The sequence below is a fragment of the Pan troglodytes genome, chromosome 15, assembly GCF_028858775.2.
Source record: "Pan troglodytes isolate AG18354 chromosome 15, NHGRI_mPanTro3-v2.0_pri, whole genome shotgun sequence".
In the NCBI taxonomy this organism is placed as follows: domain Eukaryota; kingdom Metazoa; phylum Chordata; class Mammalia; order Primates; family Hominidae; genus Pan; species Pan troglodytes.
The window spans coordinates 93,210,593-93,235,734 of record NC_072413.2 but is presented as its reverse complement, the minus strand read 5'-3'; the positions used below and the strand labels follow the sequence as shown (position 1 = coordinate 93,235,734).

The window sequence follows — 25,142 nt, the reverse complement described above, 5'->3', positions numbered from 1 at the left end:
CCATCGTTGAAATGTCATTATATGGCACATGACTATTTCCAAAGCAGGATTCTCTAAGAACATTGCGATTCATTTTACACAGAAATGGGGTCTGGGTTCAAATGCACTTAGTTTAAACAAAGTTAAACCAATTTCTTTATTGCAGGGCTTATCAGAGCCTCTCATTTACTGATCATAAATGATGCAAGGGGGCAGACTGTGTAATATGTTCCAAACTTAGCAAGCTCTTCCTTTTTGGAGGGGCATTTTAGAACTCATACTCTGTAGAATATGGCTTGGAAAACACTGCTTTAGACGTTGCTCGAGTTTATATTCAGAAACCGGAACACTTTCACAAAAACATTGGGATTAAAAGAAACCGCCAAAATCTGTGGTTCTCAACAGAGAGTTTAGTCCTCCAGGGATCATGGTCAGGGGCCCAGAAGCTGAATCCTTATAGAATGTAAAAAGTGAATACTTTTCTATCTCCATTCCATCTTTCCTTCCTTCCCTCCCTCTCTTCCTTCCTTCTTCATTTTCTTACCCATCTCCTTCCTTCCCTGCGTTCATTCCTTCTTCTCAAACCCGCCAAAGGAAGCCCATGAGGTCTATGTCTTAGTATTTATGCCTGAGTATAGTCATCAATGTCTGCTAACTGGGTGTGTGAGTGATGTGTTCAGTACTATTTCAATCCTTGTCTCAATTTTAGCCGGGAGCTTCAGGGCAGTCTGCCTGGATTGGTCCTGTCACCCTGGCCTGCCCATCTGGGTGAATGTTAAAATCCCTTTCTAAGCTTGTGTTTTTATGGCTGGCTGGCGTCACCTGTCATAAATCAAGGTGGGCTGAGGTTTAGCACTGAGGTTAGACAGAATAACTCACAGCAAAACTAGAGCGGTTTTATTTTTCTATTTTAGTTACAGGCACCAGCCCTATATATATATAGCTTAAACTTAATTTGGTGTGTAATTGGGACTAGCTCTTTGGAGCCCTGGGTTATGTGTTTTGGAGCAGCTGAGAAGCGGGGCATGGTGGGGCAGGACATGGTATGTTAATTGGTGGCCTCTGGGACCTGTGAGAGAATTGGATTTAAGTCCCTAGTTAGAGTGAGCTTGGCAGTTTTATTTGAGTCTCTGCGGGCATGTACTGGGGAGACCACCGGTTTGTGCCGGCTGGAGCAGGTTACTCACTCTGTGCCCTGATGCCTGTCTGTGCCTCCCTGGTCAGCATGGTGGCAGGGGGTGGTGGAGGAGCCCAAGAATTTGGGTGGGGGAGGGCCTCTACAAGACTTGGCCTGCCGCTTACCTGTAGTAGTTGCATGCTGCTTGGCGCATGGTCCCAAAGAGGGTTTTGCATTTTATTACCAAAGTCTTGATAAAAGGGACTTGGGTCAGAGCAAACATGGGGGGAGGAAAAACAAAGGAAATTAAATGCAAAATCACTGCTGGTGAAAAACCACATGGAGGCCTTGACTTTAATACCGCCAGAGCCGATGGGGGAAGTGGCCCCAAGGAGTCGGAACCGAAGGACGTTGGCCTGGTATTCCTGAAGCCTGGCCCCTCTCGTGTTTAAAAAGAAATTGCCATTTAATTTGTTTCTGAGTCTTATTTCTCAAGTGAACCAGCATGAGGCCATGTAATGAGGTTGTGTTTCTGGGAGGTGTTGAAAGATGGGGAAAGGAGCGAAACCAGCAAGCGGGGCCGGGCCACGCCAGGAGTGAGGAGTGGCAGTGGGCCGTGGGAGTCAGCAGCGCTGGGGCTGGAGGGGCAGGCAGGGGCCGTCTGAGGGCTGGCTCCTCTACACACCGTCAGTGGGGCAGGGCTTGCCATTGTGTGGTCGGAGGGTGGGCCAGTTGGCTGGGCCGCCTCACTTGGCTCAAGAGAGGAAAGATGTTTTTTCATCTGGTTTAAAGATCCACAGGGGCTCGCTCAAGCTGATGGAGTGAGATTGCGTGGCTGATGTGAGCCAAGGACTCTTGCAGTTAGAAAGAATCTGAGCCATGGAGAAAAGGAATCCTTGGGCAAGGAGGAGAAGGGGTTTCCCAGAGAGCAGAGGTCAGCTCAGACCAAGAATGAGCAAGTGCATGTAAAGCATCTCGGGAGGTCACTTATATGAAAGGTTGGGCAAGAGATTTCTAGACCAGGGAGCATCAGAGAAGCCTCCAGAGCCTGCCACCCATGGGGCTGCGGCTGTCCTCTGGTGCTGAGACGGCTGTGAGACGCTGGGCTTCTTGGGAAATGACACCTGGGGCATGGGAGCAGATGGGTGCCAAGGTCTTCTTCCCTCTGCACAAAACTGGAGCAAAGTTGCAAAGTGTGAGGCCTCCTGCCACCCTCCCTCTCCTGGCCTCCCGGACAGTGGATGGGGACCTTTGCTCTCAAATGATCCTCCCAGTGGTAACAGAGAGAACCCAGGGTAGCCAGTCCCTCTCTGCCAGGTGACCATGCTGTCCCAGCGCTTAGTGTGTGACCCCATGGCACACACACACATAACCCCTGGGGTTCAGGTGGGATCCACCTTCTCTGCTGCCCCAAGCTCTGACTCCGGCTGCCTCCTCCCAGCCTCTGCAGGTGCCGGGTCTACTTGTCTAAAGGCGCTTGGCTTTGTGAGGATTGCGAAAGGCACTCCGCCCATCTGCAGGGCCTCTGTGCATGGCCGTGATGTGCTGTAAATTGGAAGAACAGATTAGTCTGTTTACTACACAACTTTTTTGCACCTGGCGTGCACAGGCTTCATTGTCTCTTCAACAGCCCCAGGAGGGAGTTATTATCTCCATTTTACAGGGTAGTCCAGTAACTTGTCCAAAATGAGCAATCATAGCCACAGCTGCATCTATTAAGCACTTACGATGTGCCAAGGTCTTTGGCCCGTGCCAAGGTGTTTGGATGCTTTATCCCATAGAGGCCTCGTCATAGCTGTCCTTCCTTCTTGCTGTCACCTGCTTGCATGCTCTCCCTGGCTGCCTAGTGCCTGACGAATAACTACAGCAGTCCCTCCCCACACCATTCCCACAACCCCACATGGTATGGCAAGGACAGCGCTAATAAACTTGGTCCTCACAACCTCATGAAGTGGGTACCATGATCCCTGTTGTACAGATAGGCAAACTGAGGCCCCAAGTACAGAGCTGACATTGTCCAAGGTCACTCAGAGGGGCTTGTTGGCAGAGCCCTCTTGTTGCTGAAACTCTTTTCTGTCTTCTGTGGGAGAAAGGTCAAGATAGGATCAGTGTGGGGTAGTCACACAGGCCCCCCAATGGCCTCTGCCCCTGGCAGTGTTGCCACTCTGAGCCGGGTCATTGTGTGATCTGGGGCTGTCCCGTGCATGGCAGGATGTGGAGCAGTACCCCTGGCCTCTGCCCGCTGGGTGCCAGCAGCCCCTCCCCCTCAGTCGTGGCAATCAAAAACATCTCCAGGCATTGCGAGATGTCCCCTGGGAGCCATCACCCCGGGCTGAGAACCACTGGTTGAGAGCCAGGCCTTGAGGGATTCCGAGCTGTGCGAGATGTTCTGGGTGGGGGCATGGGGTGAGGAAAGCTGGGAGGCCAGAGTAGTTCCTGGAGGGGGGTTTGGAGCATTGAGACCCCCCAGCCTGGCTGAAGAGCACATACCCCCAGGACGCTGCAGAACAGTGGGAGGTGCACCGCGCAGCACCTCAGCCATCACGTGTTCAAATCTTGGCGTTTCACTGAGCGGCCATGTTCCTAAGCTCTCTGTGCCTCAGACTCCTTACCTGTAAAATGGGGACCACATGAGCGCAGCTGCGCAGGAATGTTTGAGGCTTACGGAAGAGACAAGTTATTGCATGGGAAGTGGCGGCTGCTGTCAAGCAGCTCCCTTGAGGACCTTCACTGCCCCGGTTGGCAGGGCAGGCTCACCCATTCAAATGTCTCCTTCTCTACAGCAGCTTGGTGGCAGAGGGAAGGTGGGCTTTTTGCCCCCCATGCTGTGCTGCAGCTCACCCATCCTGGTGGCAGGTTCAGGGAGCCTGGTACCCCTCCGCCTCCTGCATGCCCGAACGTCTGGGCGAGCGCGTGTAGAGATGAAGCCACGTCTCACCCCCTTTGTCTCCCTCCCCTCTCCCAAGCAGCGTCTCGGAAGCTGGAAACACTGGCCCCAATGGACCTGTCTGGATGGACGTCAAAGAATACGGCTCCCATGCGGAAACTCTGATCTGCTGTCCACCTAGGCAAAACACCTCTCATGAGAATCAGATTCTGTCCAACTGTATGAATTCAGTGACTAAAGCCATTTGCAGATGGCCATTGTCAGGAAGAGCCCTTTAGACAAAGAAGGACAGAAAATGACCATTTTTTGGCCCAGTGCCCACGAGTCATTCCCTTTGCAATATCTCACTTAATTGTTTCAAGTGACCGTTAAGCCTGGGGTCCGTGGTGGAGCCTGTGTGTCTGGCTCTAGACTGCCTGGTCTTTATCCTATGCCAGGCTGAGGTGCTCATTGTCATTCTCTACCCCACCCAAAGATGACCAAAAAATGATGCTAATCATCTCCTCTGGCTAAGATTTAAGTTTCCGAACTGTGCATCCTCATCAACTGGAGAGCTGGTTAAATGCAGATTCCCAGGCCCCGGCCCCAGTGTGAGGCAGTAGGTCTGGAGTCCAGGAATTGGCATCTTAATTGTCATCCCAGAGGCTCATGACGTTAGTGACCCATGTGGGCCACACGTTGAGAAACTCTGAGCCATTTACTGATCACGTTTAAATTGTATACATGAGTACATGTGCTTGCTCTGTGTGTGTGTGTGTGTGTGAGAGAGAGAGAGAAAGAGAGAGAGTTTTCTCTGGGCATAATGAAATGTCAGGCAATTTTAGATATTTTTCTCTATGCTTTTCTGTATTTTAATTTTTTACAATGAGCTTATAATTTTTTATGAGCAGATAAAGCCATCAAGACTTTCTCCTGGGCAACAAAGAGCAGAAATATTATCAATATGTAGAAAGTAGATTTGGGGCAAATGTGGACATAGAGACAAAAAGCCACAACTGTAAATAAACATTTTAACTCCTAATGCGTGCATCCCTTTCTCTGTGACTCTGAACTCCTGAGCCAGCCACGGACAGCCTGGAGAAGAGAGGAATGTCCCACCTCCCATTTTCAAGTGATCTGTTCTTGGCAAAGCAGAGCTAAAGACACACCTAGGAATTTGGGCTGGTGCGGCTGAGCCAGGGCCAGGCCTCCCTCCCTTCTGTCTCGGCCCCTGGAGTCCAGGCCTGGCCAGTTTCTGCTCCTCCACCCGGTGCGGCACTTGGGCATCCTGGCCAGCCAGGCAGAGCCAGGGATGGCGATTTTACAGCACTTTTATGACTCTATTCTTGCCCATTAAACCCACACCGGGCCCCACAAACACTCTGTGAGAAGGCCAGGCCCTTCCAGAGAAATGGTTTCCTACACCTTTACAATGTGACAGGAAAAAAGGGGCCGTTGGATTTATGGAAACTGTATAAAGTTTATGGAGTCTTGGCAGGCCAGAAGTAGCAAGAGTCTGCAGGATGGGGGGTGGGCGTCTCAAAGCGGAGAAGGCCATGAAAGAGCCGCAGACCTTCATGTCGAGACACCAGTCAAAACGCCGGTGACCAGAGCAATGCTGGGGGACCCTGGGGACGGAGGAAACTGGCCTTGCTTGCGGCAGCAGCTGTGGGGGTGCTTTCTGGGCTGATAGCATTTAATCTCCGTAGCATTCCTGTGAGGGAGGCATGGCCAACCTCATTCTGTGGAGGGGAGACCAAGGCAAAGGTGTTTTGAAAATTGCAAGTGTGCCCAAGGTCGCCCAGCCAGTGGTGCGTGGCGCTGAAGTGGATGTTCTGGGGCGGGCTTGAGTTCTCGCAGTCTCTCCTGTGTATTGAGCAATGCGTCCCAGTTTTAGGTCCAGATAACATGGTGTCCACACTCTGCTTCAGTTTGGGACTTGTCTGCTATTTGTGGTTTTCTCAGGGTCCCCTGGGATCCTTCTGTCAGCCCCATCCGCCTCTGTGGGTCAGCTTTGCTGTTGAAGCTGATTTGTGCTCAGGCCAGCCTGCTGGCCTTGGCTAGAGCAGAAGTGAAACCACCCAGAGGGGTTGGCTCTGAATCAGGACAGGGTTAGAACAGAGTCTTTGCCTGTGGCCACCCCCCGCCTTGTTCCAATTCTGCCAGCAGAGCCTCTTAGGGCCCTGCAGGAGTACCTCACGGGGTCTGAAGTCACCTTTTCCAGTTCCTGTCAGCCTTCAGCATTCTAATCCATTTCTCCTTGCATATACACCTTGTGGCAGCCATGTTTTCTCTCTTTTACTTATTTGGCTGTGAATTCTTGGAGTGCAGATTCCATGAATGCTTAATTCTTCATCTCTGGTTTTGCCCAGAGAGCCTATCATAATTTCCAGAATATGGTAATTACTGCATAAATATCTGCTGGGAGGATGAACAGATGATTGGATGGATGGATGGATGGATGGACAGATGGATGAATGGATGGATAAATGGATGGTTGGATAGATGGATGGCTGGATGGATGGATGGGTAGGTGGATGGATGGATGGGTGGATGGATGGATGGATGGATAGATGAGTTATGTGTAGACTGTCAGATACCCACCTCCTCATTTACACCCTTGAGTGTAGTTAAACTAGCAGCCTAACCCAGGTTCTCTGAGGCTTTTACTAAATGCACTTCTGTTTCAGGGGATATACTTTGCTCTCTCTGAAGCCATATGGAGAAACCAGCCTGAGTGTTTGAATGTGTGTGTAAATACTTTACGGTCCCCATAAACTTGTTTAAAGACAGGTGGGGGTAAAAGCATAAACCGGGACAGCCTTGTGGGAGGGCAATTTGGAAGTAGCTATTAAAATTTTTAATGTGCCTACCACTAAGACCCAGCAGTTCCACTTTTAGTTGTCACGGGTAAGAAATATATTCATATGTTTGTGCACAAAGAACCATGCACCAGGATGCTCATACAGTGCTTGTTTCTGCATTGCTCGAAACAGTGAAAAATGGGCAGCAGTCTTGATGTCCATCCACAGGGGGAACACCCAGACTATGGAAAACACTGTAGCCATCAGAGAGAATAAAGTGGATCCATATTGCAAAGTGGAAGGATCTCCGATGGAGCTTGGGACAGACACTCTCTGAGCTTCCGGGAGTCTCCAAGACTCTGCTACTCACTGGTCTCAGCACATGTCTCCTCCCAACCTCATTTCTATTAACTTCTTTTCCTTCTCCCTTCCCTCTCACCCGTGAAACACAGTTTACTGGAATTCGTTCTTTAATTCTTATGCCTATTACCCAGTGACCCTCCCTTACAGAAAAGGAGGAAACTGAGAGAAAAGCAGTGATCTACTGGTTCTTCAGTTAAAAATATTGTAAGGCATAATATTGAAACATGATTTATGGGTGCCACATGCTACCAAATAATGAGGCCAAGAGGAAAAAAGTCCCGTTGTTACAGAAAACCATAGGCTTTGCTCTCCTGCAGGAGATCAATTGGCTCTCATTTTCTTATTGCTAAAGAAATTTGGAATAGTTTTAGGCGTATGTGATATGGTCTTTCAATATGTTGAAATCCAGTAGCTGAGGAGCCGTCTGGCTCAGATATTGAAGGAAGTTTCCTGGAGGCGTGGCAGCTCACAGCCGAGGAGGCTGCAGCCTCAGGCCACCACGCACCCTCACCCAGACACTGGCACTGGGGCCCATCTCAGAAACACCCTCCGGGTGCTCGAGGGCCCAAGACAGCTAAGGCCACAGAACTCAGGAGAGAGCAGAAAAAGCACAGAATGGAGTTCCACCTGGGCTGTTTTATTAACTATTTGCCCCTCTGTTTCTTCATCTGTAAAACAGAAATGATAACCTTACTATTAATTGTGTGACCTTGGACAAGTTACAACATCTCCCTGGGTGCGATTGTCCCATCTGAAGGTCATAATAGCACCTGCCACAGAGGATGGTAGTAAGGATTAAATTAGTTAATCCATGTAAATTACCTAGGTAAGTGCCTGCCACATAGCAAGTGCTTGGTACTTTTTTAAAAAAATCACTGTTATGACTATTGCAGACACCTTTGCCATGATTGGAATAGCTGGAATCCAAACTCAAGCCTTCCATTTCCGGGGTTCTGGCTGGTGTGGGGCTGACAGACCTGGATGGGGATTCCCAGCTCTGCCTCTCTTGAGCTGAGCAAGTCACTGGAACCTCTCTGAGCTGCATTCTGTTCAGCTGTAAAATAATAGTTTGTACTTTGCAGGGGTGTTGTAAGGCAGTGGTCTCCAGCCTTTTTGGCACCAGGGACCAGTTTTGTGGAAGAAAATTTTTCCATGGACAGGGTGCTGAGGGGGATGTTTTCAAGCTCCTATGAGGATTTAATACGGCCGGGCGCGGTGGCTCATGCCTGTGATCACAGTACCTTGGGAGGCTGAGGTGGGCGGATCCCGAGGTCAGGAGATCGAGACCATCCTGGCTAACATGGTGAAACTCTGTCTTTACTAAAAATACAACAAAAATTAGCCAGGCATGGTGGTGTGCGCCTGTAGTCCCAGCTACTCTGGAGGCTGAGGCAGGAGAATGGCATGAACCCGGGAGGCGGAGCTTGTAGTGAGCCGAGATTGCGTCACTACACTCCAGCCTGGGCGACAGAGCTAGACTCCGTCCCCCCCCCCCAAAAAAAAAAAAAAAAGAGGATTTAATGCCTCTGCTGATCTGACAGGAGGTGGAGCCCAGGCCGTGATGCTCGCTCCCCGCTGCTCACCACCTGCTGTGCAGGCCAGTTCCTAACAGGCGCGGACCAGTACTGGTCCATGGCCTGGGGGTTGGGGACCCCTGTTGTAAGGTTTCAAGATGAATGGAAACAAAGTGTCCGGGACGCAGTGAGTGCTTGGCGGATGGCAGTCGCCCTTGGCAGTGAAAGATCTTTGCTAAGAAGCCTCTTTGGGTAATGCTCTCCCCTGGGAGAAGGGGTCCATTCCTGGTTTATGTCCTTCGGTTCACATTGGCTCAGCAGCAAGCGCCTGCAGAACTCTTTATTCCTGGAGGGTGCAAAGTCTGCCCTGGCTCTAGAAATAATAGCTACAAAGAAAAACCACTGGCAGCCCCTGTGCCAGGGACTGTGTGGAGTTGGCTCTGCAGGAGCCTGGGTATCCTTAGAGCAGCTTGGAGAGTGAGCTCCTCATCCTCCATGTGCAGATCAGACATGCGGGTGGGGCTCTGGCCCGGGCACACAAAGCTGGGAGATGGCAGGGCTCAGAGTCTGATCTTGGGCTGTCCAATCCCTTTCACCACACTGTGGCACATTCCAGAGCCCCTATCCAATTCCTAATTATCGGCTCCACTCCACCCCGACCCTGACTGCCCTCTCCCATCTCCTCATGCCCATCACTGCCACTAGGTGACTATGCAGTCCCATTACAGCCTCTTGTGGGGTTGATCTGTAGTTTTTTCTCCAGTGCTTCTTAGCCTGAACTGTCAGATGTCTAAATGTTTGAATTGGGTTGTAGAGAACATTTTGTTCCATGTGTCTGAATCTGTGGGTTTACATAGATGCTCAGGGGTTGGGCTGGGGAGCATGGGTTCTGGGTGCCAGGTAAGGCGTTGCCAACCCCTTCCAGAAAGGCCTCTGTTCTTACATGGGACACCCTGGGGTTCTGTCTGCCCTCCACCTAGAATCTCCCCTTGGGAAGGGGAAGGTGTGATTTTGCACGTACTTCTTATTCTCCCAGCTGATGGTATGTCTTTGTTTTCAGTTGAGAGGGAAAATGTGCAGAAGAGGACCTTTACACGATGGATAAATCTACATCTAGAAAAGGTAATGGCGCACTTGGGTGTTTGCTAAGTGATAGATTCATCTGTAACTGAATTTACAGTTCCAGAGAGTGGAGGGGGAGCTGGTGACCTGTGCTCTTTCTGTTGTTCATTCATTTAAACATTTATAAGTGCCTCCCCCTGCCGGTTACCAAGCTCAGGGTTGGGAAGAGATGACTGAGACACGGCTCTGCCCTCCTGGGGTCATCATTCTTATCAGGGGAAGGAAAGAGAGGGTCTGTCTTTAAGTAGGAATCTGAGCAGATGGTGGAAGACATTCATTATTGAACACACCAACACCTGAAACTCAGGTGGCTTTGGGCCTGAAACTCAGGTGCGCATCTTGATTGCCAGACCCGGGATCTGTGAAGAGCCAAGAGCCATTTGTAGGTATTGGGCAAAGCTAGATTTCCTTCTAAAGTCACATAATGTTGCTATTTAATAATAATAATAGTAATAATATTATTACCTGCCCCTTCACTCTGCATCAGGCATCCTGCATAGTGCCACACACACATGCCATGTCTCCTGTCGTCCTCACGACGACTTGAATTACCCCCTCCTATCAGAAGGAGGAAACAGAGGCACGGAGACGTAATGTGGCTTTCCTGAACTTTCCATGGCTTCTCCTCTGTATTCAACTTAGTGGCCCTTCTATTCCTGTTTCTTTCTTTTCTTGCATTCTTTGGCCCAGCTGTTTTGAGTTGCATTTTGTTTGCAAGCATCTCATGCACACACCATAAAACAAAAGCAGCTGAATCAGCTCCCCACTTGAAAGAGACTAAAGGAAGAGCCACAGAGGAGAGGCAGTGATGGGAAGGGATGAACAGCTCTGGGTGAGAAGGGGGATGGGAGGAGGCAGAAATCTCAGCCCTCCTGGTGCATGAGGTTGGATGGACCTCAAGACTGTGGGCCTGGGGCTGGGAGAGGAGAGATTATTTTTCTCTTTTTTAGAAAGTTGATTTTTTATCTACTCACTTCACCTCTTTCTCCTTAAGCACCACTATCTGGTTCTCCATCTATATCCAGCAAGTAGTCTCAATTCTGTTTGAAGCTAGTAGCACCCCACTTTCATGTTTGTAGGTAATCTTCTCTCTTCTCCTCTTAAAAGGTTCAAGAGAGGCCGGGCACAGTGGCTTATGCCTGTAACCCCAGTGCTTTGGGAGGCTGAGGCAGGTAGATCACTTGAGGTCAGGAGTTTGAGACCAGCCTGGCCAGCATGGTGAAACCTTGTCTCTACTAAAAATACAAAAATTAGCTGGGCGTGGTGGCTCATGCCCGTAGTCCCAGCTACTGGGGAGGCTGAGACTGGAGAATCGCTTGAACCCAGGAGGTGGAGTTTGCAGTGAGCTGAGATCGCACCACTGCACTCCAGCCTGGGCGGCAGAGCGAGACCCTGTCTCAAAAAACAAAACAAAAGGTTCAAGAGTAACTATTGACTGCCTTTATGGTTAACACAAAAGAAAGGTTCTTAGAAGAAATCACTGAAATGATTAGAAAGCAGAGAAAATAAATGTGGCTTTTAGGAAGTGGAGCTCTTGACCGCAATTCTAATTCACATAGTTTATCTTTAGGTCTAGGATATTGCCCGAGCAGGCATTCGGCCACCCACACCTCCACTCCTGACGTGTAGAACATGTGACGCAGTGCCACCACTTCACCCAGGAGCATCCTGAACTCCACGGGTGAAAGATTGTATCGCAGATGAAGCTTATAAATCATCAACCAGTTGTTTTGATTATTGGCACATTTTCGGCAATGCTCCTAAAGTGAAGTGTTATTTTGGGGAAAAAAGCAAAAGGAAAACTTGTCCCCAAACCTGAGATCACTGAACTCTTAAATTAATGCCTGATGTGTGTCAGGGTAGCTGGAAATTCCTGCTGGGGGACACACTAGGGCCATGGAGTATTTCTTTCTTTTTTAAAAAATTAAATAAATACAGAAAAGTACAGAGGGTCACGTGGTGAATATACCCGCACCCACTCACCACCCCAAATGAACCTCTGTTCGCATTTATCATATCAAGGATTTTCTCCCTGGCCAAATTCCTGCCCCTTTCTCAGGGCAGGTGGGTAGCGCCCACTCTGAAAATAAATCAGATAGCACCTGAAACTGATGTCTAATAAACAGGGCAAAATTAACAGCCATGTTTCCAACCTTGAGACTTTCAAGAACAACCTTGCATGTAAAGGAAACCCAGGAACTCCTTGGTGAATTGGGCTTAACTGCAATTTGAAGGCTGTCAGAAATATTTACTGAGTCTCTGGCTTCTGGAAAAATTCCTTAATTTACCGAAGGAGTTAGATCATGAAGAAAGCCCTGGGGGTGCTGTTTATTCGGCCATACCAATCTCATGAAGCCCACGGAGCGTTTGGGGCCCAAGGAGTGTTTTCCCTGGCGCAGGTTCAATTTCTCCCCCTGCCATCTCACAGGATGGACTCCGGCCAAGGCCCTGTTTGCTGCTGCTGCTGAGGCTCTTATAGGAACTGTCAATGGAAATTATTCTTCAGGTTTAACTCAGAAGTAAGGCTTGGCCACAGCCGGGGCTGGTAACTGGAAATTGTGTTAGTCCATTTATCAGGGGGTATTCTGTTCGGGTCTCGCGTTTTCTGCCTCGCATTAACAGGAATAACATTTCCGTAAGAGCCTCAGTAACCTGATCCCGTCATGCTCAGGGTGGAATGTGCCCAAGGAGCTGCGGCAGTTTGCAAAGAAAATAATTTGCCTTTTGGTTCAAAGTCGCTGTTGCCCTTGAAGCGAAGCCCTTTTCTGTGCACCTGCGGGTGGAATTGCCCTGTATTTTGACTAACTGGGGGTAAAGGGACTCGTATAAAGGGTAAGGAAATGCCACCTTCCTCCATAAAAAATGAAACACAGGCCCTCCACGGCTGCCACGGGAAGGAGGCTTTCCCACAGGGAAAGGGTGGCTGGGCCACAGTTCCACTGTTTCCTGCCCCTGGGTCTCTGGCTGGTTATGGCTGCCACCCTCCCGTTGGCCTCAGGAGCTCCATGCCCCATTAATCCTGTCTCCCATGTGAATGCCCAGCCTTCCCCTGTACCCAGGAGCAGAGACTTCACCCAGACCAGCTGCTCTAACCTTGCCAAAGCCCCCAGTACAAAAAGGTAAACAGGAAATTCATGCCGGGGTGGAAGCTTATTAAGAATCGGGTTTCAGCCGGTCATGGTGGCTCATGCCTGTAATCCCAGCCCTTTGGGAGGCCAAGGCAGGAGGATATCGCATGAGCCCAGGAATTTGAGACCAGCCTGGGCAACACAGAGAGACTCCATCTCTACAAAAAGTTTAAAAAATTAACCAGACGTGATGGCACGTGCCTGTAGTTCCAACTATTTAAGAGGCTGGGATGGGAGGATCACTCGAGCTCAGGGTTTGAGACTGCAGTGAACCGTGGTCATGCCACTGCACTCCAGCCTGGGCCACAGAGCAAGAGCTCATCTCAAAAAAAAAAAGAAGAAGAAGAAGAAAAATGCAAGTTTCTGGACCCTGCTCCCAGAGATTCTGTTGCGATTAAAAGGAGTTATTATCAAGCTTGTTTAGACAGTAGAAACCTTTCTTCAAGCAAAGCATTACCTAGAACCGTAAATGTAGTCATCCCTCCTTCTCTGTGGGTTCCACATCTGTGGCTTCAACCAACAGCAGATAAAAAATATTCAGAAAAAAAAAACTGCATCTGTACTAAACAAGTACAGAGTTGCTTCTTGTCATTACTCCCTGAACGATAGAGTATAACAACTATTTACTTTGCATTTACACTGAATTAGGTATTATAAGTAATCTAGAGGTGATTTTAAGTATATGGGAGGATGTGCATAGATTATATACAAATACTGTGCCATTATATATCAGGGACTTGAGCATCTGCAGATGTTGGTACCTGAGGGAAGTCCTGGAACCGATCCCATATAAATACTGAGGGGTGACTGTACAGGCCAGTAAGAGCTGAGCCTCTCTGATTAAAGAGGGTGCAGTGGGATCAGCTGCCTCCACCATCCCCCTCTCCCCTATAGGGTGTCCTAAAGCTGCTCTGCTGAAGCCTAAGGTTCCGGGGAACAGAGTTTGCAAATCCTCACACCGGAGCATCTAACCCACAAGTTCCAGCCAGTTCTTCAGACTCCCGGCCACGTCCAGCCAAGCTCCTAGCAGATACCGTGTGGAACCAAACAGTGTCAGTTCACTTGGACAGCAGACCCCTCCCAGGTCTAGGCCCAGAGAGGGAAGCCCAGGGGGCTTCTGGCTCTTTTCCTTCCCAGGCCCCACTCCACATTCCAGATCCTATTTAGGGAATTGCATTTCCCCTCAGGGAGAAGGAAGTAGTCTATGGGAACTGAGGCTGGGGCTTCTGTTACTGACCCAGGGAACCCAGAAAGCGAGTGAGTGGGGCAGAGAGAAGGTGTTTCAAGAGCCCTTCACTACAAAGGGGCCGCCAGCTGAGGACATCTCCCTTCCACTGATGGCCACAAGGCATACACCCTCTGAATGAAATGTCTTCCTGAGGAGGGCATCCCAAGGCTCTGCAGGCAGGATGCCACTTAGCAGTCAGCAGGTGGGAATGGGCCGGGCAGGTGGGGGCTGTGCCAGGCTCCCTACCTGCATGATCTCATTGCGTTCCAGCCCAGTCCTCTGACCAGGGTCAGATTCCTCACCTGACATTGCAGACAAGTACACTATCTTTGTGCAAGTGTGCAAGGTCAGGTTAGGCCCAGGGAGGTTAAAGAACATTCCCAAGGCCAAGTTGCTATCAAGGTAGAGCCTGGCTTTGAACTCAGGTGTGTCTAACGGCCTTGCTTCTCATTGGCTCATGTGAGAGGTGCGATGTTGATTTATCTCAGGAAGCTGGATTTTGTGGAGGAATAGAGGAGTAGCATGCAGCTTTTTTTTTTTTTTTTGGTACAACTTTAATGAGTTAGATTTGTAATAATGAGCTTGTATTGCTTTTGTACCTAAACATATGAATACACATACACATATACATGGACATGTAAATCGACCTCTGAACCTTTGAGTTCCTAGTAAGCCTACACATGTGGGGTGAGGAAAGCCTTCTTCCCTTCACCCAACCATTGAGCCATTCAGCAGGCCAGCTGTGTCCTGCCAGCCACCTGCTCTCCTAGCCAAGTCTCACACACCAGCCCCCTCTCCTGGCTTCCTCTGCTAAGGGTCCCACCACCTCCAGACTTGGTCTAAATATTGGTGAAGCAATGACGGGCACCTCAGGAGGGCACACTTGAAGACTAAAGCAGTCTTGGAGATGGGGGAGCCCTACTGACGCCGTATTGAATCCTGGAGAGTAACTGGCCCAGGGTCTTGTCATTGCTGTGTGGATCTAGGGTGCACTTGCGTTCAGCCCTTGTGGCCGGATACAGGAAACAGGACAATACCGAACAGCTAGCTTGACCAAATGCTGCGACTATCACTCATCCTCTTTGAGCCTCAGTTTCCCCAATCTAAAGTGAAGGGTGGCCGGGCGCAGTGGCTCATGCCTGTAATCCCAGCACTTTGGGAGGCCGAGGCGGGCGGATCACCTGAGGTCAGGAGTTCAAGACCAGCCTGGCCAACATGGTGAAACCCCATCTCTACTAAAACCACAAAAATTAGCCGGTCATGCTGGCAGGTGCCTGTAATCCCAGCTCCTCGGGAGGCGGAGGCAGGAGAATCACTTGAACCCGGGAGGTGGAGGTTGCAGTGAGCCAAAATTGTGCCACTGCACTCCTAAGCCTGGGCGACAGAGCGTGACTCTTGTCTCAAAATAAATAAATAAATAAATAAATAAATAAATAAATAAATAAAATGAAGGGCTTGCACTAGGTAATTTCACATTAAGCCCTGATAGAATTGTTTTATTCTACAGAAGGATGTAGTCAAGATATGCCATTTCTTTCTGCCCTTAAGCATGTGGATGTGATCTAAACGTGGGGTCTGAGATCTTCGGTTTGAAGGGCCCCCAAGGGCCACTTGTCGATCAGCCCCCTGTTGGTGAATCTTCTCTGCAGCCTTCCTGCCAAGTTGTGGCTCTGCACCGCTGCCTGGGTATCACCTCCAGGGGGATGGGCCTGCTACCTCCTTGGATGGGCTTTTCTACCTGTAAACAGAGCTGGATGTTTGGAAGATTTCTCTTGAGCAGAAAGCTGCATCTCTGACATAGCTTTGTGGATCACACAGGTTGCTAATTGGCTACTTTCTTCCCTTCTCTTTCAAAGTGCAACCCACCTCTAGAAGTTAAAGATTTATTCGTCGATATACAAGATGGAAAAATCCTAATGGCTTTGTTAGAAGTCCTGTCTGGGCGGAATCTGGTACGTATGTTACAGAAGGGTCAGAAAGAAAGAAAATGCAAAGGAAAACGCTGCTGAGGTTTTCTTTTCAACACAAATACCTGGACATATCCTATAATAAGAAACTCTGAAGCGGTGACTTTTTTTATTAGTGCCTACAAGCCATATAGTCATGTGGAATGAACTAGTACTTTTTTTTTTAAGCCAATGTATTTTAGAAAATAAATGAATAAATGCCCAGTGTTTTCTTTGAGTCTGTTAAGGCTTAAGATTAGAACTAAACAGTTAAAATTTAGCCAGCCAGCCATTATATAAACTAGAATCATCGCTGAGAATTGGAAAAATTGGAAGAGAAAGGCCTTTTATCAACCACCCTAAGGCTAAGCACCCTAGAACTGCTGGCTTCTAGAACATTCTTTTAAGTATGACTGAAGTTGAGCCAGCTGGTCTTGACGTTCGTTCCACTTTGGACATTAGCAACACTTCTCCGTGTTGCATCCCTCTGCTGTGTGCAGATTGGCCCTTGTTCTCTTCACAGACAGCAGAGTTTCTCAGCCTTGGCACTGTTGACATTTGGGTCACATAGTTTCTTGCTATGGGAAGATGTCCTGTGCATTGCAGGACATTTAGTATCTAACTGCTAAACAACAGTATCACCTCCAGGTGTGACAGCTAACAATCTCCCAGACATGATGAAATGTTCCATGAGGGGGCAAACTGATCCAGCCCAGAATGGTAGAAGTGTCAAGATTGAGAAAGCCTGTTCCAGAGTCCACTGTTTGATTTGGCCTTGGCAACCCATTGTGCCTAACTAACACAGAGGTGCAGCAATGGGGTCATGACTCTACCAAACCATAGCTCAGCCAGCACAGAGCGTCCTGGGTCTGTCCTTAACTGTAGGTCTAAAGTCAAGAGTCCCTGCTTCTCTTCTCAGATATAATGTAGCTGGTATCTTATCAGACCTCTTAATCCTCCCACCTTTGCTTTCCCAGTGGCAAAACACAAGACACCTATTAGCGGCACCCGCAGAGGGCTACGCAGTATTCAGTGATGAACTCTCAACAGTATTTGATTTCTTAGAGGCCTCGCCATGAGCACGGTCCCCAAAAGACTTCCTGAAAAAGTACCTTCTAGTCCCTTGTTTATGCTCCCAGCACACAGGCTCCCCACTTTATTGCCAGAGCCCTGGTCACCAGCTGCTGTGTCCTTGGTGGGCCTCCACGGGGAGTCTTTGATTCTGGAGCCCAGCCAAGAACAGGCCTCCACTTCCCCATGAGCGTGGCCTGGCACTTCACACCTGGTGGAGCTGACCCACTGGTTTGCCTTGTAATGCCATCTTCCCCCAACCTGGAGGAGCGTCAGTGCGCTTCAGTTCAGGGTAAGCTGGCTGTGATGGTATTCCTGGTATGTAGAGCTAACCTTGTCAGAGTTTTAGCTTCTGCAGACGTCTCTTTCTTCTCTCTCTTTCTCTCTTTCGACCTGGGATAACTGTCCACAAAACTCTTGGCTAGAAAACAGAAACATCTGCCGCCACTGGGGAGGACCTCGGCTGGATGATTTAGCAGCTGAGCCGTGATGCTGACAGCTAGTGCTCCCTGTCCTAACAAAAGCAGCCGCTTAGCGAAGGGAACACGTAACGGAGGGTCTCAGGAGAAGGGAGGAATCTAACAAGCCAGGAGCTGGGTCCCAGAGAAAAAAATGGACAAATTTGTCCCTTGCTGACCCACTTCAGTTCCCCCCAACTCACCAACTTCAGCGAGTTAAATCCCAAGTACTGTAAATAAGGCCGACCTTTGAGAGCCCTCTGATGTCACATTTGTATGTCCTGAGAGGCACCTGTGTGGGTTTGGATGCATTCCAGGTGGGTTTTAGCTGTGAGCCCCTAACTTTTTCTTGAAATTCATGTGAAAAAAGTAAAGCACACCCTGCAGCACCGCTGGGTGTTGTGAAGTGCCTGCGCGGGTTTAATGTGCTTGTTTTGTTCTGTTCTGTTTTATAGCTGCACGAATACAAATCCTCGTCGCATCGTATTTTTCGGTTGAACAACATAGCGAAAGCACTTAAGTTTTTGGAAGATAGCAATGTAAGTGTTTGAAGCACATCCTGCTAACACAAGCTTGTCCTGTTAGGAAAAGGACGTCATTTGAAGTTCAGTGCTGGTCGCAAGAGAAGCGTGAGACGGGGACTGAGCTAAAATGGTCAAATTAAACTAAGCTTAGATTTCACAGAAATCACTCAGATGACCCCTCCGTTGGGAACATAGTCCCTGACTCCGTGCCCACCCACTTTGCAGCCATCAGGATTAAAACTCTGATGTACGTTCAGTCGTAGAAAGTCAGAGCAGCTAACTGGCTCTCAGATATGTAGAATTCAGTTCACCTTTTCTCCTTCATTCCCTTGAATAAGAGTATGGCGAGCATGTCCGAGTGTAAAACTTTCTCTTGGAACTTAGAATATGGGAGAAGAAGGGGAAGAGGGGGGCTAAATGAGCCGGGGAAAAAAGTTATAAAATTCTCCCTTTCTTGATGTAACTTTCTAGACTCCGATGATCTTTTTCTGTGCCTGGAACCCTGCTCCACATTCTTCACATAGGGGAGGGGGTGGCTCAGCAGGGAGGACGTTTCATCACGCCTCTCATTAGGTTTCACCAATCAATCCGGGTGAAAACAAAACCCAGCTTGCCCGACACATTGGCACATACAGTGAGATTTTATCATAAAGTAGGATTCATCTGGGGTTCTTCATAGTAACAGAAGCTGAACTCAGCTGATTTAAGCAGTAAAGGAATTTGTTGAAATATACCGAGTGGCCACAGAATGACTTGAAAGACCAGCGAATCAGGGACAGAACCCATGCCAGGCACCAGGACTACCGCAGAGCCCCCTGAAGAGACGGCAGGACATGCCCTCACCGCCCTGCCCCTGCAACCTCTGGGCAGCCCCACCACAGCCTGCAGAAGGAGCTCTCTCTGCTTTGTGGTCGTCTCAGCATCACAGGTCCAGATTCAAAGGCCCGGACAGGATGTGTGGCTGCACAGCCTGAGCCTCAGCCCACATTCCAGGGGCAAAGGAGGATGGGAAAGCACTTTCGCTGTCTGAACAGGGGTAGGCTCTGCTTCCCAATAGTCCCCTCCCAGTAGTTCTAGGAGAAAGTCCTAGGCACAGAGGGGAGGTTCAGATGGTGGCGGCCAGCAAGCGCATTACAGTTCATGGCAGCACAATTCACAACAGCCAAAAGGTGGGAACAACCCGCCTGTCCACCCACGGACAAATGGATTCTCAAAATGTGACTTAGATGGCTGGGCGCGGTGGCTCACGCCTGTAATCCCAGCACTTTGGGAGGCCGAGGCGGGTGGATCACCTGAGGTCAGGAGTTCAAGACTAGCCTGGCCAACATGATGAAACCCCATCTCTACTAAAAATACAAAAATTAGCTGGGCACGGTGGTGGGGGGCTATAATCCTAGCTACGAGGGAGGCTGAGGCAGGAGAATTGCTTGAGCCCTGGAGGCGGACGTTTCAGTGAGCTAAGATCTCGCCACTGCACTCCAGCCTGAGCAACAGAGCGAGACTTTGTCTCAAAAAAAAAAAAAAAAAAAAAAAGTGACCTATCCATACAGTGGAATATTATTCAGCCTTAAAAAAAATGAAGCACTGATAATGGATGAACCTTGACAACATGCTAAGTGAAAGAAGCCAGACGCAAAGGACCACTTATTATATGATTCTATTCATATGAAATGTCCAGGACAGGGAAGTTTTTGGAAATGGAAAGTAGACTAGTTGTTGTTTTGGGCTGTGGGAAGACAGGGGGATGAGGGATGGTAGCTCGAGGGTACAGTGTTTCTTTTAGAGAGGATGACAATGTTCTAAAATTGATTGTAGTGATTCTTGCATACATCTTTCAATACACTACAAAACATCGAATTTTATACTTTGAGTGCGTGAATAGGATGGGATGTGAGTTATAGCTCATTAAAGCTTTTTATAAAGAAAGCCTATCCCCTGTTCATTAAAAGCCTCCCTTTCTGTTGAGTCAATGACACTGCTGGCCTCTGGCCAAACGTGGGCCAGCACAGGTCCTGGAGTACGGAGGACTGTTTCCAGTTCTGGCTTCCCCACTCCCAGGAACTGTAGGCAAATGGCATCTTCCCTGAGCCTCCGTTTCTACATCTGTGAAATGGAGGAGAGAAAAACAAAACCTACCTGGGAGAGTTTTTGGGGCTAAATGACTTGTCCAGGTACAGGTTAGCCATGCACCAGCCAGACCGAAAGCTGCGTGGGCTCCAGCTCTCACTGCGTCACCCCCCTTGATTGATTACGTCTGATGCCCACCTGCTCCCTGGAGCAGGCATTGCGTGTGGCTGTTCTTAGCAGTGTCTACTCCTGAATTGCAAAGGGCATGGTTTTTGTGATAATGTGGGGCCTTCAAACAGCCTCCTCAGATTCGTGCTGCTCTTCCTTCCACCGTATTGACCTCTAAATACTCTCCTGCTCTGTCAGCTGCCCACGTTTATGAGTCTGCTGTAATGCAGGCAAAACCCTCCTGCTGCATTTATCAGAATTACCTAGTAGGTCCTAGGTTTGCTTCCAGCAGCCATTTGGGTCACATTTACCAAGTGTCTTTTGTGGGCCTGAGAGACTTCTCAGCATTGGAGACAGACAGCTACATTAGAGACTCATCTGTGCCTTCAAGATGCTTAGGATCAGCTGGAAGAGACCTCACATGGACAGCGTGCTGTATGTCACCCCAGGGGCATGAAGATGGGGGATGATCCTGCAGAGGCAAAAACAAACAGCTGAGTCGGGGAAGGACTAGCCTAGGAACAGGTGTGGCAATGAGGGAGTGCAGTGCAGAGGCTTGGGAAGGCCTGGCCTTCTGTCATCCATCTGTGTAGTATTTTCCAAACTGCCTGCAGTAGCTGCCTTAAAGTCAAGGAACATTAAAGCCTCCATCCCCTCTATTTTTTCAAACAACTGTAAATATTCCAAATGCGAGCATACTATGTCAGCTTGGTGCCCCACTGGGCCCCATTTACCAGGCAGGTAGGACAAGTGAATGGCCCGGTGGGAAGGCAAGCCCAGGGGAGTGAGCCAGGTGGAAACGAGCGTTTCAGATGCAGTCTCTGTCCCATTCCCAGAATCCACAAAATACTCAGTGGGCCCTCGCTGGTCACTTCTTGTCCCATTATTTCAGCCCACTGTCCCCAACAGGCTATAACAGCTCTGCTGAGCTAAAGCGGTGCCCAGAACTGGGTGGTGGATGCCAGGCAGCAACCAGGTCCTCTTTGCTCAGGGATTCAGATGCCGTTAGGTGCTGTGGCTGGCCCCTGTCCTCTCCTCTCTCCCCTGCAACCACACGTCACAGAGCACAGTGTTTATGCCCGTGTCAGAGATGGGCTGCCCCACAGGACCAGCTCTATGACTTGCAAGTTATTCAACTTCTCTGAGCCTGAACTTCCTCATCTCTAAAATGGGTATATTGTAAACACTAAAGGAACTGACCTGTGAAAAGCACTCTCCATTCTCGGGATGGCCGTCATCACTCACCAGGCCCCTGAGTTATCACCCTACATGTGATAACTAGGTGTGATACCACCTTCTCCCAGCTGCAGAGGGAGAGGGAATATTTCCACAAACCAATTGGTCCACTTGTTTTCAATCTGGCAAAACTAGCTGAGTTAGGAGGAACAAGAGGAGGAAAGCATTGTCCCTGAAGCTCTGAACTGAAGTCTGGCTTCAGTTAACTTTTTTATTCACCACCAAAAACAAAATGGTAGCTGGGCACACAAGCCACAGTTTTTGGAAATATCTGCTCCTTGGGGCCTCGGACCACCTGCAGTCACCACCTTCCCTCATCCCAGTTCTCTGAGGGAACTGGGCACCTCAGGAGGGTGCTTTATTCCCTGCTCAGCCCTGCCTTTCCCCTCTTGGGATGGTGCACCGTGGTGTTTACGGCACCCCTACAAGGCAGCTCTGTCTTCTCACTTTGAAACCTCAGCTTACAGGGCCACAGCTGTCACTTGCCATTTGGGCTTCCCCCAGGTGAAAGGGAAGGCCAGGGTGATCAAGTTGACTAGCGGCTTTGATTCCCGTGGACTGGAATGTGCTCAGTAAGCCACAGAAACAGAAGGAGCTGTCAGAGCAGAGGCTTAGGAGACAAGCAGGCGAGTTCTCGTGGGTGATCCATCATGCAGGACGTGCGCTCGTGATGAATGTGGACGTAGTACTGAACCTGAATCCGATCAACTGTGTTATTCACAGTATTGACAACTTCCTTCCTGGCCTCCGACCTGCCAGTGATGAGCCTGTGTTGTCTGACTTATATTCTTGGCATCTGTCCTCAAAACAGACTGCAGCTTGGGAACCCAGAACTCTCCCTCTATTAGGCAAGCCGAGGCCTAAATGATTGGTGTTGTCGGAAACCCATGATGAACTGATAGGATCAGAGACCCATGTCAGAAAGTTTAAAAAGCCATGAGGGGAAGAGAGAGAGGAAAGAAATAGAGGAAAAAGAAAAAGGTTTTGTATGAGATGCCCTCTTCAGGTTCTCTTTCCCCAGTCTACCAGGCAGAATTTTGCAGTGTGGACCTGATAGTGTATCTTGACTTTCTCTTTCTCCTGAAGGATGACTTAGACTTTTGCTTTATTAAGCGTTGTTAAGAAAGAAGAAAAACGTGTGGCAGACACCAGTGTGGCCTGCAAAGCCTGAAATATTTACTCTCTGGCCCTTTTCAGAGAGGTCTGCAGAGCCCCGATCTGTGTCCAGTGCTTAGATTTTGTTTGTGGAATGAACTGATGACTTAGGGCAGTGATCCTCAAACCGGAGCATGCACTGGAATCACCTGGCACACTTATTAAAATACAGATTTCTGGGCCCACCCACAGAGTTTTTGATTCTGTAGACATAGGGGAGAATGAGCATTTCTAACACGGGGGACCCACGTGATGCAGATGCTGCTGGTCCAGATGTCAGGTTGGCCTTAGGGATTTACCAGGAGCATCATTCTGTGGTCAGAACATAGTTAAATACATAGATAAGACCCTGAGGGTTTCTACAAGAGGCACATTTTAACTAATCAGTGGGATCTTTTCTAATGGTGCAGAAACCCTGGGTATAAACCTTATCCCAGTACACTATTTCTAATTAGCAGTCAACTCACCCACCACAGTCCGTGACTGCTCATGTCGGTGCTCTGTGTTTGTCCCAAGGACATGCTGAATCCAGGCGTGGTGGTGTTTATGTAGCAGACAGATGTACTGGGCATTTTCCATCTCTCTCGGAAAAGAATGACTGAAGCCTTACCAGCTATGTGACACTGGGCATGTTGTATTTAACCTCTCTGAAATTCCCTTACTTGAACTGGAGGGACAATAGAAGTACCTACTGATATGGTTTGGCTGTGTCCCCACCCAAATCTCACCTTGAATTGTAGCTCCCATAATTCCCACGTGTCGTGGCAGGGACCTGGTGGGAGGTCATTGAATTGGGGGAGCAGGTCTTTCATGTGCTGTTCTCATGATAGTGAATGAGTCTCCTGAGAGCTGATGGTTTTATAAAAGGGAATTCCCCTGCACACGTTCTCTTGCCTGTCGCCATGTGAGACGTGTCTTGCTTCCCCTTCGCCCTCCACCATGACTGTGAGGCCTCTCCAACCATGTGGAACTGTGTGTCCATTAATCCCCTTTCCTTTTATAAATTACTCAGTCTCAGGTAGTATCTTTGCAGCAACATGAGAACAGACTAATACACCTACATCATAGGTTTATTGTGAGAATAAACTGAGTTAATATTTGTAAGAAGTTTAGAATAGAGGCTGCATATGGTAAGTGCTGTGTATGTGTTAATTAAATACACTTTTGCATGCTGAGTGTCCCTGAGAATGGCAGGGTAAGTAAGAAAAACAGGCTCATGCAAACACATACACACACACACACACACACACACACACACAGAGAGAGAGAGAGAGAGAGAGAGAGAGAGAGAACCAGAAAATAACATATGTTATCCTCCCTGGATACCTCGCTTTAAGTTCATAAATTGCTTCCCTCCAGGTAAAACTGGTTAGCATTGATGCAGCAGAAATAGCAGATGGCAACCCTTCTTTGGTTCTTGGGCTGATATGGAACATAATCCTCTTCTTCCAGGTAAGATCATTTCCTTTCCAAAACACACAATCATGATCTTGTGTCTGCTGAGCAGCCACAGAAGAGAGTGGGGCCAGATTAAGGGAGGCAGTGAGGCTTAGTTTATGGCAGATTTTATCTTTTCTACTCACTGAAAAAGCACTAGAAGAATCTGGTTGCTAAAGTGTTTGAGTCTCTGTGATTTTAAAAGTGGTGCAAGTTCTCTAGAAGAGAATATCCATCCTCTTGGGTCTGGAAGAGTTAAATATTTACTTCAAAAAATAACTTTGTTCTAAAGTGTCACAAGAACCGGGGAATACTCCTGACCAAAAATGGAACTTGGTAGAGTTACTTTCCTGAAATCACTCAGTGTTCCTTAGAGGTGATTAAAGAGCTTGCACTAAAGATGCCTGAGGAAGAAGAATAACAGGCGAGACCTTATTGTTCTGTTCTTTGCAACTTCAGCCTCTAACTGGAAATGCAGATTTGATAGAGGGAGAACTGGATCTGTGATTGGAATAAGAAGATGACATTTTATTTTTATTTTATTTTTTATTATTATACTTTAAGTTCTGGGGCACATGTGCAGAACGTGCAGGTTTGTTACATAGGTATACATGTGCCATGGTGGTTTGCCGCACCCATCAACCCATCAGAAGATGACATTTTAAATTGTGCTCAAGTTCATTTCCCTGTCAGAAGGAGAGAGCTGGTATCTCATTTTCTAGAGCACACCCGCTTTTGGAATAGAAACTTGTGGTTCACTGTTCGATTACCCTCCCAAGAGTGAAAGTGATCCACACGGGCATGATTTGCTTGGATTTTGGTGCAATGCCTGCATTTCAGAGAAGCATGAGCACAAACAAGGTCTGGAGACAATAGTTCCTGTTCTGAGTGAACCATGAACTTAAAAAAAAAAAAATACTGTCTCTCTCTGAGCCTCAGTTTCCATGTCTGTGAAATGG

General features: G+C 48.6%; 1 protein-coding gene across 6 annotated transcripts in view; it reads left to right on the top strand.

Annotated features, from left to right (window-relative positions):
• The window catches only part of CLMN (calmin), a 134,168-nt gene that overhangs the window by 82,794 nt on the left and 26,232 nt on the right, over positions 1-25,142 (top strand). For all 6 annotated transcript variants that reach the window (XR_010151020.1, XR_010151019.1, XM_016926687.4 and 3 more), the window contains exons 2-5: positions 9,704-9,765; positions 15,978-16,073; positions 18,052-18,135; positions 24,106-24,198. Coding sequence is in view for 4 of the 6 variants with exons in the window: in XM_016926687.4 (XP_016782176.3) it covers positions 9,704-9,765; positions 15,978-16,073; positions 18,052-18,135; positions 24,106-24,198 (335 nt within the window). In the remaining 2 variants the exon portion in view is untranslated. The remainder of the gene's footprint in view (positions 1-9,703; positions 9,766-15,977; positions 16,074-18,051; positions 18,136-24,105; positions 24,199-25,142) is intronic.